The sequence below is a fragment of the Amphibalanus amphitrite genome, unplaced genomic scaffold (genome assembly GCF_019059575.1).
Source record: "Amphibalanus amphitrite isolate SeventyFive unplaced genomic scaffold, NRLGWU_Aamphi_draft 000240F_arrow, whole genome shotgun sequence".
NCBI classification, from domain to species: domain Eukaryota; kingdom Metazoa; phylum Arthropoda; class Thecostraca; order Balanomorpha; family Balanidae; genus Amphibalanus; species Amphibalanus amphitrite.
Window position 1 is genome coordinate 695,393 of NW_024881735.1, and position 17,257 is coordinate 712,649.

The window sequence follows — 17,257 nt, forward strand, 5'->3', positions numbered from 1 at the left end:
TAGTGGTCTATGCCTATACCCAAATGTTTTGTACCTATTTCTGAGCCCAAGCTTATAAAGCATCACGATCTATGCCTGGAATGAAAAATGTCCTACTTTATGCGTAGTCCTTATCTAATGGACTAGTTGTTTACTAAAAAAGAAGTGGCGGTAGTCGATTCTGAAAGTGTCTGTCGATTTCAATCTGCGTCCAAACACACGCTCTTTTCTGTACGTGGTAAATTATCAAAACTTTATTCGATGACTAGTTATGTACATGTCATTCCATACAAAGTGCAACAGGAGCGGCTCCTGGGCACGTTTCGAGGAGGCGAGGGCCCGGTGAATGGATCTCGGCGGCTCGGCGAGCCGTGTGCTAGCGGCCGGGGAGCCGGCGGGGCCCCGCGCGGGCCCGCCGGCCGGGAGAGCCCGGCGCGCGGGCCCCGGTCCGTGCGAGGCCCCGCCGCCGGCCGGCCAGCCAGGGGCCTACCCCGACACGGGCGCGCCGCCACTGTATATCTTACAATATATCCAGGGACGGATAGAAATGCAGAACATATGACGGCTTAAAACGAATGCCAGCGCACTTTGTATCGCTTTAGAGATAGAGATCAGCGGGGGTGGGGAGTCGGCTGGCCGGCGGGGACGGCGTGGGGGCCGGGCCCGCCGCGCCGCCCCCGCCGGGGCCCAGCCGCCACCCCACCCACCAGGCGGAGCAGACAACTGCCTAACCAGTGCGCTGGAGAACGATGGACAAGCACACACGCAAACTGAGTCAGTCGCCACGTGCGACCTACGGTAACAATATATCGATTTGAAGGCAACTGCGACACGGTGCACGTCGTACGTGAAGCGGGAGCAATAAACCGACTCTCCAGCGCCAACAAGCGTCTCTGAGTGGATGCTGGGACGCGCCCAAACAACTCCAGCCAAACAAAAACGTCAGCATAGATACGGTGCCCATGAAAACGAGAAACACATGGAGGAAATGAGTAACGGTAACAGGGTAATATCATCTACAAATCACAGTAAGTTTGATCCTTATCCGCACAAGATACAATGGAACGAATAGGTAACTGTTGACAATGTGCATGCACAGCGGAGGCTTTAGATAGCGGGACGCAGGCCGGGTGAAAGCGGCTTTGTAAAACATGTAAAGCCATGTTATTCTTGAGACGCACGGCCGCCGCGCCCGCGCCCGTATATAATGGAAAGCCGTGCAAACATCTAGTAGCCGTTATGGATTCCTTTGTCCGAGAGCGATCCGGCGGGGCAGAGGGGGCAGAGGACGGAGGAGGGGAGGCAGAGGACGGAGGAGGGGAGGCAGAGGACGGAGGAGGGGAGGCTGAGGAAGGAGGAGGGAGGCAGAGGGCGGGGCCCGGCTGTCGTTCAGAGGAAGAGGGAGGAGCGAGGGAGGAGAGGCGCAGATCTGTGGGCGGCGTGCCGACGGCAGCGGTGGCCAGAGGTCAAACGGTGGTCAGACGCGCGAATTGCTGACACTGCATTTCTATTGAAACAAGTTCACCGAAAGAAAAGTACAATATCTCGTAACATTCTGCCGAATTTTTCTTGCAAACATTTCTCATGCAATACCAAATAAAACTGGCCATTCATTACTTTTGACGATGCTGATTGGACTCAACAATAACAACTTATGTAAACATTTAAAAATCACCAAGACTAATATGTTGAGGCGAGCTGATGACTGTCTGATCTCCGGCAATGGGGAAGTGGCCGCCGGTCGGCACGCCGACTCCGGGTCAGAAGCGGAAGGGACGGGGCGGGGCGGGGGCGGGGGCGGCCGGACTCGGGCGTTATTGCTTCACACAGGGATGAGAGAGGCCGCACTCGATAGACAGAGGGGGCGAGAGAGCGGCGCAGGGGCGCCACCGCACAGAGCGGGACACACGAAACCCGGGCGCCGCGCCGGTCAGAAGCCAACCACACACACCAGACGCACAGTGCACACCCTGCTCGGACGTGTGATGCACGGGCACGTGCCACGTGCAACCGTGGCACGAGGCAACAGGTGAACAGCTATCCCTGCCGCCCTCACAAGAGTGCTGGCACGTGCGCGCGGCTGCGTGTTTGGTGTGCGCGTGTATGTAATGTATGTGTGTTGGCGCAATGTTGCGAGTCTGTTTGTGTGAGTTCACTTGGCTGTCAGTGTATCTGTGATCGTGGCTGTACGAGTATTCACTATTCCTGCCAGTATTTGATGTTTTTGTGTATGTGTCGGTGTAGATGTGCGTATGGTGGTGTCCGAAGCCCACCCTCAGTGTCGTTATTGCATAGTGCACATTAATATAAGTGAGAGTGTGCACACTAGTGGGACGGGTGTTCAGTGGACTGAGTGAGGCGGCGGGACAGACAGACGAAGAGGCTGAGACAGAATAGATAGAACGAGATAGAAAGGGCGATAGTGATAGAGAGAGAGCTCAGTATCGCACACCGGCTCAGAGCGTATCGTTTTCCGCCGACTTACGTAACTATGCGGCGCTGCGGCGAGCCAAGCAGAGCGCGCCGGCGGCCAGCCGCCCTAATACTGGTAGGCCGGCGCGGCACTGGCGGCGGCCTGGGCGCCCGTCGGGGAAGGACTGGGGCCGCCCAGCCCGCCGCCAGGGGGAAGGCCGAGCCGCACCCTCAAGGCATGAAGGTGAGAGTAGAAACGAGACGTGTGGCGCGCGAGCACGAGCCGCACGGCCAGCCGGCGCCGCCGGCAGGGGAGCGGCACGAGCGCACGGAAACGAACCAAACAACCAATCACCTTTTCCCAACAACCATAAGCTTGAGCCTCTATAAATACTCGCGTATATGCGCGCGGCGAAAGCCTGACAGCAATCGCTGAATCAATATAAAAATACGGCATTATACATTTTATATGTCGGGTGCCCGCTGCTACGTGAAGCGGCTGTGCTGCGGTGCGGCGCGCCCGGGCGAGCTGCGTCACACGTCCGTCGAGCGTGACGTCACGCTGGGCGACCGCGAGTGCAACACCACTTTGTGGCCGTTCTTGGAAACGTCCACCAGCACTGCCGTCTGCTGGTGCTGGGACGGCTCGGCACGGCCGCGGTGCTTCCGCCAGGCCTTCTGGATCAGCGAGGCGCAAAACTCCTCCCGCTTGCGCCACAGCGTGGACGAGATGGGCTTGTAGCCGGGCCGGTCGGTCTGAGCGGTCACCTCACCCAACTCGGCCGTCTCCGTCACAGGGTTGCCCTTGCGAGCGAAAAAGTCCTTGGTGAGCGCGTCCAGGATGTCGACACAGTACACCTTGTCACCCTGACAGATGGGTATGTCCATCGTGATGATTTTGTACTTGTTGGGCTTGTGGATCTGCAGCGGCTGCTCCAGGGCGTCCAGGAAGTCGGAGAGCTGGTTGTAGGCGATGTACTGGGTGCCCTTGGGATCGAACCGCTGCCAGATCTCGTAGTACATGTCGTAGTCGTCGCCGGTGAGGCCCTCCTGCACGTCCTCGCTGGCCTGCGAGTAGTTCTCGAGGATCACAGCAATGTACATGTTGATCACGATGAGGAAAGAGATGACGAGGTACGCGAGCAGGTAGGCGATGCCAATTGTGGGGCTGCCGCAGTCGCCTGGGTTGCCTGTGTCCTCGTCTGGCTCCTGACAGTCTTTGACGTTGATGATGCCGCTGAGCACCTCTGCCCAGCCGGCGGACGTCATCATTTGGAACAGGAGGATGAACGACTTGGCGAACGTCTGGAAGTTAAACGTGTCGTCCAGGCCGCCCATCGGCACTTTGACGTTCATGAAGAAACTCATGCCAAAGATGGCGAAGATGAATATCACCAAGAAGAGGAGCAGGATGATGTTGAACAGCGCTGGCGCCGACATGGCGAAGGCGAACAGCAGAGTCCGGATACCCTTGGCGCTCTTAATCAGTCGCAGCACTCGCGTCACTTTGGCCACCCTCACCACTCGAAGCAGTGTCGGCGACACGTTAAACAGCTTTGTGAAAATGTCCTTCAAGACGATACCTGCAAGGAAGGAGTAAACAGTTACCAAAGGACTGCGATACGTTTATATTAGTCTCATCTTTAGCCGTGATTTCGATGCATCGTCAATGGACTTTGCTCAGGAAACGTTACAGCCAAGCAATCAATGGAATTAAACGCTATAAGGAAACGTTATAGGCATAAAATGATCGATAAACAAGCACTGCTTTATTTACGCTAATGGAGTGTTTCATGTAGAGGATATATCGACATTTGCTTCATAAAACGTCTAGCTGTGTACGGATTGCTGGAAGTCACCTGACCGCACCTCCACCACGCCGCCTAGGATGGAGAGCGTAGTTACGACTACCTACGACTCACCTAAGATGGAGAGCGTGACGACGATGAAGTCGAACAGGTTCCACGGCTCCTTGAAGTAGTGCCAGCGGAAGGCCAGCACCTTGACCACACACTCGGCCGTGAAGATGACGATGAAGACCTGGTTGACGTAGTCCAGGATGAGCTCCCGCTGCGGCGACATGTTGTACTCGTCCAACATCATGGTGGCCATGTTCAGCCCGATGAAGCCCATGATGGCCATGTCGAACTTGCGGTTGGAGCAGATGTCGTAGAGTATGGCCTGCGGCTTGAACTGAAAACGGTGGCGGCGCAGATCAGCGGTGTGCCGGCAGACACAGTGCGCGGGCAGGTCGGGGCGGGAGATGGGGAGCACCGTGTGACGTATCCGTTGCAGTGTTCACTGTTCAGGGGGCACGTGTAATGGTGTTTGTGAGGGTGATTGTGAATTGTGGGGTAGAACTTCTATGTTGTGTTATCTAGTGTTTTCATAAGGCAATTAAAATGAAAACAAAATCAAGTTCCAAGAGTGAGTATGTTTTACCCCCTCAAGCTGCCAGGGTAATGTCACTTGCTTTGCAGGAGAGGGGTACCTACTGCAGACTGCAGAGTGAGTGAGACAAAGGCCAATTCGTTAGTTTGCGAACGTAAAGTAGTCTGCGTTCTATAGAATTTACAAGTTAGTCATATTTTTGTTTTTGGTAATTTTAGGCGTTTGACTTGGCATGATGATATCTGATTATGTCATGAGCACAATATTAGTACCAACGAACTACAAGTGCAATTTTCTACATCACTGTCGTTTGTATCAGGCTAGGTTGGGATGCAAATTCAGAAAACAGTGCTACCGATTTTGGAGAAAAGGTAAAAAGAGTGAAGCTTAGGGACACCCATTATGTACCTTACACCAGCGTGTCGCAGATTATGCTAAAAATAGGTCTGTGTGATCTGTGGCTATTCAGTTAGGTAGCGAATTGCGGTGCAATGGGTGTTATTGTTGTAGGGCAGCGAATCATCGACATGCGCACATTACTAATCAAATTATGCCTAATCACATATTTGACGAACTAAGCCAAGCAATAACTATTTATATCATATTATTACAAATTTTATCTTTACCATTAAACAAAAGCAACAATGAATACAAAAGCAATTATTGCCTTTAATGCATAATGATTACATACAGACGGCAAGGATTTTACAAAACATGACAAATTAAAGTCATCATGATTGTCAATAGCCGTTTTCACGACGGGCTATCTGGCTATGCACATAATTTGACTAAATCAGCACCAAATCTCTTTCACTACAAACATCTTCATATCATGAATTTTTATCACGGTTTTAATTGAAAAAAAAAATGTTTCGTAATTTGAAAAATGTGGTCTAACTATAAGCATCTGTGCAGCCTAAACTAACAACTTTTAAGAACAGTGAGCCTAATTTGACCAAATCTGCACCAAATCTGCACCTAATCTGCACTGAATGTGTGCCAGATGGCCGTCGTGAAAACGGCTAACATGAACGCGCGCACACTCATACAGGGGAGACACACCGTGACCGAACACCCTGGACTCTACAGATACCGACTGCGGGAGGGTGACCGATGAACAGCTGGCATGCACTGCTACTCTCTCCGAGACAAATGTAACCGAGTGACTACAGGGTAGGGTGCGCGATCCGATCAACGAATGAGCCACGGTCGGCCCGGCAAAGTGACAAAATGGCCACCAAAGTTACGGTACTCTTATAAGGCTGAATGTCAGCCCTCGTCAAATGAGATTCGTTGATCAGGATCTTCGCAAACATTAGCGTACTGGAGAATAATGTAAGTATACGGTGTAAAGGGTCCAAAACACTGGAACTACGTGTACATAAAAATCGAGCAGGCCTTCAACGAAGGGAATTAGATAAGCCTCCCCCCACCCTTCCCATGGTACCTCCCGACTGAAGCCATTGCAGTCCCGGTTTGACTTGGCGCTATCGCCCGAGCACTGACCGCAATAAAATACGGGACAGTTTTTTTTTGTTTTCTGGCACCACACTCTGGACAGCATATGCATAGCGCCATGAGGGAGCAACTGATAACGTTTGGAAAAATATGTTATTAAGGTATTCGTTGTTAGAGGTGAGCTTAGTTTTATTATGCAATATTCCTCTTCACCAAATACTTGTGAGACCAAAATGAAAAAAACATCGTATTTTGCGTAATGCATTGGTAGTTGCTTCATATCACCTTCTTGGGCGGCGTTCTATGATGGCCTGGTAAGGCTCGTTACTAACTACCATAAATTTCATTACTGAATATTACTCGTATGGCATGTGTGGATTCCGAGATAAGTCTTTCAATTATCAATTAAGTACCGCCAATTAAGCTCGAGCATTAACGTCTTTGAGCCCACGAAGCTTCTGCGATTTCCCTTATGCGAAATTAATTTCCAAACCTCAGCATACATAAATCGATACCTATTGCCGAGGAAAGTTAACCCTATTAGTGGCAGGCTCCTGGCTACCCCTATTAGTGGCAGGGGGGGCTGTTTACGACCCCCCCCCCCCGATATCTCGAGATCTAACGGGCCGATTTTCAAAATTCAAACGGCATTCGATTTCGCTCAACGTGATCTACATTTATAAAAAAAAATAAAAATTAAAAAAAATGTCAATAGGGGGGTAGAGGGGGGTAAAAACGGGCAAATTGCAGATACATTTTACAGATTACAGATACAGATTACAGATACAGAAAACAGATACTGTTTATCACGGCCAGGTTTCTGAACCAATCTTAAAGGGACTATCCCACCTTTAACATGGGGTTTGAGTTGAGATAGCCAAGTTTGCGGCGAGGTTCAGAAACCACTATCTATCTAGGTTGCAACCCCCGCGGCCTCTTGGTGTTGAAGAAATTCGTTCCCTTCATTTGAAAATGGGCCTTGTATGTACAAGGCCCTATCTTCAACATGGAGCGACCGTTAGTGTGACGTCACCTCGTTTAGTCATTCTGATTTAAATGGGTTTGTTCGTTGAAAAATCGCTTAAAACTTGGTCTGAACTTTGTTGTGGTGCCTACAGAGTAAAAAGAATCAGCTTTATGACAGTAATGTGGCCTGGGGAAGGAGGTAATTTTGGGCTGTGACGTCACATATTTGAAAGTTTGTGTTTGGAATATGGGAAGCCTAAGATGTTTAATGAAAAATAAATGCCAGAACCGTGTTCCTGGTCATCCAATCTATAAAGTCGGGCACAATTTAACTGGTTTTAACAACATTTTAGAAGGTGCGATAGTCCCTTTAACGCAACTTTTGCCGATCGATAGAGAATGAACCAGGAATTCACATGGATCCTAAAAATATGCATTTTCAAAAATCATAGGCGGATACAGATCATTGAGATTGGGGGTACACAAAAAGTATAGTAAATAAGGTTTTTGTTGGTACTGTTTCTAAAAAGGGTGGTAATGGTCTTGTTATGTTACAATTTTCTTATGAGAGAACGACTACAATTGTATTGGTCATGCATAGGTGGTGTCAGGGCACCTATGTTGGGAGGTAAAACATAACCCCCCTTTTTGGACGCCTGGATCCGCCTATTATAGCAAAAACGTGTCAAAAGAGGATGCACAATAACTTTGTATATGTTATCACTTGATACCTTTCATTCACTGTTCGTAAAACTGGTGCATACAGTTATAATACATCAGCATCGTGATCTTCGCCCAAATGACTCGCTTCACGAATAGGACCCCCCAATTCCCAGTGCTCTGGAGCCGCCCCTGGTGAAGTTATGAACTTGAAATTTTCAGGGAATGTGCCCAATTAAGTTGTAAGAAAAGTCAGAAAATTTCAGCATCGTAGCTTAAGCGGTTTCGGAGATATTTCCGAAAAACCTGAGGGGTGGATGAAAACAAGCCCCCCTGCCACTAATAGGGTTAATGGGATAAATGGTTCTCTATGAGCCTACCAGCAATACTTTATGAGCTTGAGGGGAAATAGTTGTCAGGTATAGGCTCATTATCCCTATTGTTCATTTATTTACGCATGCATCAGAAAAGCAGCAATACCTTTCTTTAAAAAGAAAACACCTGACTTGCTCCTTTTAGGGATAGGGGACTGACAGTTTCTCACTCGAGAGATAATATCAAAATAACCAAGAACCATATGCTCCCTTTCACTTCCCCGGGATCCGCGCCTGCCTGCCCATCCCTCCGTGTGCGGTGTGAGAGCCCCTGTCGTCTGAGAGGACTGGTCGACGTCTCCACGGGGCAGCGGGGCAGCGCCAGAGCGGCGCGCCCGCTCCCGACGCCGGCTGAGGAGGGCGGCCAGCCGCCGAAATGATGCCAAACTAGCGAACACAGCTACCATGCAGTGGATCGGTGGCCTGGGGCCGCAGCGAGGGCCGCGCCGACCAGAGTCCGAGCGCTCTGATACTACCGACACACACCTAAATACGAGTACCGAGAACTGAGAGAGTCGAGACAGAGGCGCGGCCGGCCCGGCACTGCAGGACAGGACGAGGTGGGGAAATGGGGTCCAGTGATGGGAGACGCTTGGACAGGACGGGGGGACAGGGCGATGGTCGAGGATGGGGTCCAGTGATTGTAGAATGGAGGGACTGGGACAGAAAAGGGCTGGGATAGGGAGGGGCTGGGACAGGACGGGACGGGGATGGGGCCGTGGTCGAGGATGGGGTCCAGTGATGGGAGGGTCTGGGACAGGGATGGCAGAGGAAGGCAGGTAGACGGGAGTTGCAATACTCAGAGTGGAACAGGCGCTCGTGAAAGACGAGGACAAATGAGGACCGATGTATGAAGTATAGGTACAGGTAATAATAAATGTTGGTAGGTGACAAGGACGGGCATACGAGGAGAGCTGGGCGATCATCGATGCGGAAAGGATGTGGGCTGGATAAAAGGAAAAGTGAATTAGGTGGGACATGACAATGCTCAGGGTAAGATGGGACCAGTATAGAAAGGATGCCAGTGCTGACGACATGTGGCCGTGTGAACCGAGCGGTGCCAGGATGGATGATGTCAGACCAGCACAGGAGTTATAAATAGGGGAACTGAATGCGCCTGCCTCGATACCGTGCGTTTCACCAGCTCTATAGCGGTGCAGATCTTCACTTTGGTGGTTAGATGTTCCGCTGGGGGAAACGAAATGAAATGAAAGAATATAGAGCGGGAAAATGAGTTCCCTGTTATCCAGTGACATTTACATTACAATTTCTTCGAAGAATGAACAACAAATTATATAAAGTGAGCAAGAAAAAAGACAAGAATATGAGACAAAAGACAGCGAGAGGATTTCTATATGCAAAAGTGTAAGGTAAAAGATGCAAGAACGATGAAGCGATAGTACCAGGAAACGATAAAAACTACAAAGGGAGAAATGGGAAGGAGTGATGAAAAGGGAAAAAGAAGAATCAAGAGGAATAGATAGATATATACAAAAAGGAAGACAGAAAGAGAGAAAGAGAGAGAGAGAGAGAGAGAGAGAGAGAGGGAGAGAGAGAGAGAGAGAGAGAGAGAGAGAGAGAGAGAGAGAGAGAGAGAGAGAGAGAGAGAGAGAGAGAGAGAGAGAGAGAGAGAGAGAGAGAGAGAGAGAGAGAGAGAGAGAGAGAGAGAGAGAGAGAGAGAGAGAGAGAGGAGACGACAGAGCCAGTGCCGCGGCCAGCCCATCAAATACCGCTGGTGCCTAGCAGGGGCGGCGACTTTCACGATGCAGAAGTATGTAATGTGCCAGTCGCTGCCTCCGCGGTTACCTTCGGACGCGGGATCGCTTTCAACGGTTTCTTTGAGCCCATTTTCTTCATGGCGCTATAGTATTTCTTTTGGTCCTCCGTCATGAACATATCAAGGGAGCCGCCTGCGTGAACAGCATATAGTTCCTGTACACTGGCGGGCGACACAGACACCGACAGACGACCTCACAGACACACACACACACAGACATACACACACCCGGCTGAGGGGAGGCGCGGCCGGCGGTGGCGGCGGAGCGGCGGCTGAGGTCGCCGGCGCCGCCGCCGCGCCGGCCCCGCCTCGCCCTAGCAGCACTGATAGCCAGCAGAGCAACTGCTCGGCTCACGCTACTCTACCTGAGGCTTCGGAATGGCCTTTAAAGGCTTCTTACTGCCCATCTTTTTCATCGCATTGTAGTATTTCTTTTGGTCTTCAGTCATAAACATTTCTAGAGAACCTCCTGCGTGAATAACAAGAAAACAGGTTATCATTTCCATCCATCACGTATGCATGCACGAACAAATGGCTGTGATTAAAATGATAACCGAGCCAGTGTGATATACTCTAGCTAGGAACACTGATGAGTTGAGGCTACTACGCACAAAAAGCATGCGCCAAATGTTAATCGTGTAAGCCCGTGGTGAGCATGACACTTCCGAAAGGCGACAACCATGGACGCCATCTAACTGCGATCGGATCGGAAACTAGCTGCCTCCAACTGGATCGTAAGGTGATCCGACACACGAAAATCGGAACTCATGCTCACCATGCTCGTGAGGATTCGGCGTCAGGAACTGGTCATGACATCGGGGGCCATGTTCAGGACCGGTAAAAGGAACCACTGAAAATGGGTCGATGATGAGGCTGAGAGGCTTTTATGAAGGTACGTGCTTACGATAATTTTAACGAGAGAAGCAGGAATTCAAAACACATTTTTATGTTTGGAGACCAATCGCAGAGTTGCTCAGGTGAATTATTTCTGAGGATTGATACATTCAGGCCACTTGGATTTCCTTCGAACAGACCAAGAGAAATGACTGACATCCGGGCAAAAATTGTAGTGGGCTGGGACGGATGACAGTGATCTGATGCGGCCCAGGACAGACTGAAGGACGGAATGGCCGACGGTGACTGATGGTGAGGGGAGAACTATCGGTAGTGAGGGACGGGGATGACACTGTTGACGGCGGAGGTGCAAGAGTAGTGGTGTGACTGTGAAAACACGCGCACGCCAGCAGAACACACGGCAGGCCGTCAGGTGCGGCACGACGCGCGCAGTGAGACCGAGCCCCCAGCGTGACCGAAACAATAGCAACACTACCAGCATGCCACAGAGTGCCGTTTGAGATGAGAGGGGCTGACGGGGCGGGACCGATACGCAGGGGCGGGTGAATCTCAGCGGACATAGCGCCCACCGGACCGAAACCTGTCAGCTCTGTAACAGCCGCGGAGACGTTACGGTGGTACCTTGTCCGTAATTTCCCTGTTCCTATTGAGGTTCATAAGTGGTTTGTCATCAAATGCCAAGTTAGAGCTTATCCGGGATTTTAACAGTGGCTGCTTATTTTCTTGTAGGTATGTCTTAAAATGAAAGTGTGGTAGTCACTACAAATATGTAGGTTGGTTTGCTTATTTTGACGTTTTATAGGCTCCGCTAAAAATGACGTGAAAAATAAAATAGAAATATGCTTTTCAAAGGGAAACAAAAGTGAGACAGACGGTTCACATCGTAAAACTAAGCATATATCGCAAACATGTAGGTATACTGGCCACTGGCCAGTAAAAAGCATCAAACAAAAACAGTTTTTTTATTTTTAGACACCACTCACAGAAATAGCCATTTGGGGGACTGAACTGGAATCAACATCCGGACGCCGATTTTCCGGGAAGGTGCGCACCGCAAAAAAGGTGAGGTGTGGGAATGATGGCACAGCTCAGACTCGAGCCTTCCAGCATGTTTGCGGCTTAAGTACAGCAGTCTTCTGTCAAAGAAAGAAGGTCACAAACGTCCATAACAAAAAGGAAGCTGTCGGGAGGCGAAAAAGCACCGGGACCCACCGGTACGTTTAACGTCTGGTCTATAAACTCGTCTCACAATCAGTAAAATTAAAATAGAAATGATCCTAATGAATGGGTGAAAAATGTCACAAACGCTGCAATCGCGTCATCTGCGTTTCCGCCCAAAACGTGGTCTGTTCTGCTCCAGCAGCGGTCGAAAGCTATCGTCGTCTTGAACGTAGGGAGTACTCAAGTCATTGGTCATTTGTCAACATTTGCTAATTTTCTTCTTTAGCTCATATTTCCTGACCATGACAAAAATTAGTCACGTGTCAGCAACATGCTACACTAAGAGTAAGAGGAAAAAAAGGCATGCTGAGAAATTCATGACAAATATTTTGTGTGTATACTCATTCTCGATATTCATCAATATCCTTGCCGTACGGGGGAAAGGTAACGGTTAAAAATAGCCATAACACAATAATTAGGTTGAAAGACGCTATCACATTAATATTTTCAACCAACACTTTTCATGATACACTGGAAAGAAAACTAATGTAACACAAAATGCTTATAGTATTTTGTTTAATCACAGACTACTGCATATTTATGTAGTGGTCTACGGCATATACTTGGTCTTTCACTTGTAAGGAATGCTATCAACATGCTCATATAGGCTGGAGGGGGACTGGGAGGAAGAGCATAAATCGCTGCTTTGTTGGACAGCCATTGGTAAGAGATAACATTAAAGCGAAACTATTGCTCGTTTGCGCCTAAGCGCTGACAAATCCTGTTTTTATAAGCACCTTTTATGATCAAATAGCGGGGCAGGATCAGGACTGGAGCGAACTTCCGTTCAGTGTATGGCCCAGTCCGCGGGACAGACCGAGCACCAGTCCGTCGGACTGGTCTGAGTCCACGGGTCCGGGGAGGGGACGGCGGGGGCAGGACGATGTGCTCCTGACAGCGCAGGTGACGTCTACACATACAGGCAGTGGGACATGACATCTAGCGCCGCCAGTGCGGTCCGGCTGCACCCCGTACGGGCGGGCCCGGCCGGTCACGGGGACCGGTCGGCCGGCCCGGCGGCGCGCGACGGCGAGTGCGGCTATTGCGAGCACACGCACCGTCGCCGGCGCAGCGCGTGCTGAGCTGCCGAGCCCGCACAGCTCGGCAGACACACACTCAACGGCACTGACAGTCTATGGTGGCGTGGGTGATCACGAGACTCGACATTCGCCAGCTCCCCATGGATAGCACGGTACTGTAGCCACAAAACGACACGAATTTCACACTGAACTGGGAACTTCTAAAAGGACAGCTCTTGTACCACATCCCTGCTGTATGATGAGTGCAGTACAATCGTCATGAATGCATCGAATGTGAAGATTACATTTCTTAGATTTTAAAAGCTAAAATTAGGAATACTATCATAATGCTCAATGACACTACATTCCAACACGGAGTTGATACTTATCTTTTTCTTTTGCTCGTTGAAGTTGTCAATGATGACACCGATGAACAGATTGAGAGTGAAGAAGGCTCCGAAGATGATGAAGAAGACGAAGTAGATGTACATGTACACGTTGTTCTCGTAGGTCGGCTGCTCGTGTTGCTGTGAACACATCATATAATTCATGTAGAAACGCGCAACGTGGATATTTCAACGCTATTTGAGAAATTTAGAGCTATCACGTCAGCTGTACTCAGATTCGCCGATTAAAATGTTTGATTGCAGTATGACCGGTATATGTAGCACAAAGCAGAACCATCCTGATATCACTTTATGCTGCCAAATCATTGAAGGCCACGCGGTTGAAATGGGGAGCAGGGTGGCAGCCTCCAACCCCCGGTCCCCCACCGGGCAGCCTCCCCCTCCCCCACCGCCGGTGCCCCGTTCACCCACCGCGCGGGCGTCGGTAGCGTCCGACATAATCTGTATCCAGCCCTTGAAAGTGGCCACTTGGAAGAGTGACAGGTAGGCGTAGCCGACATGGTCAAAGTTCATTTCGGAGTTGACCCAGTGCCGGTCCGGGTACTTGCTGTTGTCGCAGTCGGTCTCGTTGTTGACGATCTCGATCGGGTAGCGGTTACCCTCGTCATCCTGACACTGGAGCCGGAGAATAGGGAGGAATGACGATACTGTCAAGCATCAGTTATTTGTGAGAGGTATGTGACGATACACATACCTCTCTTTGCATCTGATGGCCAGATTACTGTCATTGGAGCAGGTATCCAGCCTGATGTCACACACAAAGTTTCAGACATAAGTAATGCAGCGATTCCAATGCCACACAAATTAGCGCGCTGAGTGGCTGCCTAGTGACGTCATCAAGAGTTGACATGCCGATGACTTCAAAGCTCACTCAGCAGTCAGCTGACTCCCGATCGCGACTGTCTCACCTCGAAGTAGCGGCCGCTGAACAGCTGCACGCCCATGATGGCGAAGATGAGCCAGAAGATGAGACACACGAGCAGCACGTTGAAGATGCTGGGTATCGCCTGGATGAGCGCGTTTACCACCACCTGTGTAAGAAGTAGAGCACACGCCGCAGTCGGTACGGGTCAGTGGCCGCAGCTGCAGTGACACACTCAGACTTAAAGAACAGTGCAGGCATCGTCACCGCGGAGTGGAGCAGGTAGGTTAATGCTCACTTGTTATCAGCTTTATCATCATCGATAGCTTTCTTCAACTCTCGTCTTTCACAACAACGCGGTGTCCGAGTCAAGCAAAGCGATTTACTTGTGGACATCGGTGATAAAACACAAACCTTTCCTCGTCAACCACAATGATCTCTGCGTGGCGGCAGATACAGTCAAACCCACTTTCGGTACCGCTCATGACATGAATGATCATGACCTTTTGGACATTACCAGCATCCTGTAACCTTTACTGACCTTCATGCCCTGCATCCGAGACATGGCTCGCAGCGGCCGGAGCGCTCGGAGCGTTCGCATGGTCTTGAAGGCCTGCAGGCCAGCCTGTCCGGCGAGTGTGGCCACCAGGTTGATGAGCGACACCTGTCGGCCGCGGCAACAGCCACCGTCAGACATCGAGGGGAGAGTGCATGGTTCAAGCGCGAGTCGGTGGTATGTGGCCCGGTGGGTGAAAATTATTTGCCATGGAGACACGGGACTAAGGTGGTCCATCGAAAAATGGCCCGATGGGACAAAACGTTAGTCGTGATGCTGAGAGGCTAGTTGAAGTAGAACTGTTGCAACTTATGATAAGAAGAAATAAAAACAACAGGATTTTTCTTGCGTTCATCTACTTTCACTTTAGCATACTATTTCTTCGACGGCACTTAATACCTACTACGGTGTTCAAAACCAAACTAAGAAACCTAACGAATCAGCGCCTTCCTTACCATCACAATGAGAAAGTCCAGCCAGCACCAAGCGTTCGTGAAGTACTTCTTGAACCCGAAGGCCAGCCACTTGACCAACATCTCGATGAAGAAGATGACGGTGAAGATGCGGTCCATGTAGTAGAGGATGTCTTGTAGCACGGGATTGTCCTTCAGATGCACGTCTTCTAACGCCTGTAGGACCAATAAAAAGTTATTTTAACGAAGCAAAATTTTTAATTTGCATCTTTGGTATATCGTTACAAACTGGCCGGATACAGTTTTCAAACAACCGTGCACCCTCCATCACGACCAAATTTGTCCCAGCATTGCGATGTCACTGACCAGCGCTCCGCTGCTGAGCAGGATCATGACGATGACGGCCGTCTCGAAGTACTTGTTCTCGATGAGCCGGTACGTCTTGAGGCGCAGCGTGGCCCAGCCCTGCCAGAAGGGCGAGTTGGGGCTGCCGCGGCACGACGGACACCGCACGTAGAACGCCTCGGTGAAACAGTCGGCCGGCGCGTCGTTGGCCTGCACGTTGTCAGAGGTGGTGTCCATCACCCGGCCGTTCTCGTCCAGCTCGTCGCCGTACACGCCTGAGGGCACACGGAGGGTCAGGACAGAGGTCACACACCTGAGAGCGCATCGCAGGTCAAGACACTGCCTGAGTAGGTCAGACATTGTCAACCGGTCTGCACAATGGACACCCAGAGTAAGGCACGGTTTATTTGAAATGACGGGTCAGCATTTCCAATCAACTGATTATCTTTTGTCTTGATTCCCATTGAGATGCTCACATAAATGAGGACTATGGTGCACGCTATCGTCACTTATAAAGTGATCAACCAGTCCACATATTTTTCAGTTGTGCCTTTTTCTCCAATCGATCACACACATCACTGATCACATCCAGATATACATAGATCGATGTCCACGCGGCGGTCGGCCGGTCTGCTGAGGGGAGAGTGGGAACCATGTGCAAAGCGCGCACGTACCGCTCTCCAGGTCCTCCCTGTTGCGCTTCTCGAACGAGTCGATGCTGGAGCCGCTGCCGTAGTGGCTGCCCTCCTCCAGTCGCCGGTTCTTGTGGCTGCCCAGAGACTTGTTGCTGCAACAGGCCCGTCAGCGGCAGTGTAAGAGGTGTGCGGTACGACATCACTCGCAACCCGCCTTCAGTTCAAACAAATCAAGGTGCACAGACGTAAATCGTTCAAAGAACCTGTCTGTGTGGGTACTGAGCCCGCTGCTCTCACAATGAAATCGTCGTACGCTGCACTGTCTCCGCACCTGATACAGTCGGGCTCGTTGAATATGACGGCGTCCGTCGGCGGCATGACGATCGAGTTGGCGACGATGGCGTGACTCTTGTCGGTCGGCGAGCCCGTCAGAGCCATCGCCTTCCCGTCTGCGGCACCAGTGGGGACACTTGTGTCAGAGATCAGCGTCTACAGTCGCGAGTTGAAGGGTCTCAGCTGAAATCTGAATGCTAATAATGGTTGCTTATGACTGCATGAGAAGTCTAGTAACAACAGATAATAGGTATGTCTGTTGTATGCTACAGGTTGACGGAGAAGGGAAACTGTACATCAGAGTGAAAACACCAATCTTAGCGTCCCCATTAAAGAATGAGCGATGTCTTTCTAAACATCATGAATGGGGTATCTAGTCAATGACTCAGCTACCTACCACGTAACGTTATGTCATAGTGACAGTAGGTATTTCTTATACAAAAGATCAAAGTGACAGGTTGGTAAAAAAAACAAAATTGCTATCATAATGTAAGTAGGAATTTCGGCAGCGAACGAGATTGTGTGCGCGGAGTTTCACAATTGTACATAAAAGTATAGAAGAAGAAATAAGCTACGAAGCATAACTACCATTAA

General features: G+C 50.3%; 1 protein-coding gene across 6 annotated transcripts in view; it reads right to left on the reverse strand.

The window, feature by feature from the left end:
- Positions 1-2,174: 2,174 nt before the first annotated feature.
- LOC122386106 (sodium channel protein para-like) overlaps positions 2,175-17,257 on the reverse strand; it is an 80,680-nt gene continuing 65,597 nt past the window's right edge. For 3 of the 6 annotated variants that reach the window (XM_043374960.1, XM_043374954.1, XM_043374956.1), the window contains exons 22-32: positions 16,662-16,779; positions 16,370-16,482; positions 15,717-15,970; positions 15,393-15,566; positions 14,923-15,045; positions 14,428-14,550; positions 13,931-14,134; positions 13,502-13,639; positions 10,383-10,490; positions 4,314-4,584; positions 2,175-3,974 (exon numbers count right to left, since the gene is read on the reverse strand). In XM_043374960.1, coding sequence (XP_043230895.1) covers positions 2,926-3,974; positions 4,314-4,584; positions 10,383-10,490; positions 13,502-13,639; positions 13,931-14,134; positions 14,428-14,550; positions 14,923-15,045; positions 15,393-15,566; positions 15,717-15,970; positions 16,370-16,482; positions 16,662-16,779 — 2,675 coding nt within the window. In that variant the 3' untranslated portion in view covers positions 2,175-2,925. Of the gene's footprint in view, positions 3,975-4,313; positions 4,585-10,046; positions 10,155-10,382; positions 10,491-13,501; positions 13,640-13,930; positions 14,135-14,427; positions 14,551-14,922; positions 15,046-15,392; positions 15,567-15,716; positions 15,971-16,369; positions 16,483-16,661; positions 16,780-17,257 lie in introns of all 6 variants that reach the window. The other 3 variants (XM_043374959.1, XM_043374955.1, XM_043374957.1) reach the window with 3 other exon arrangements.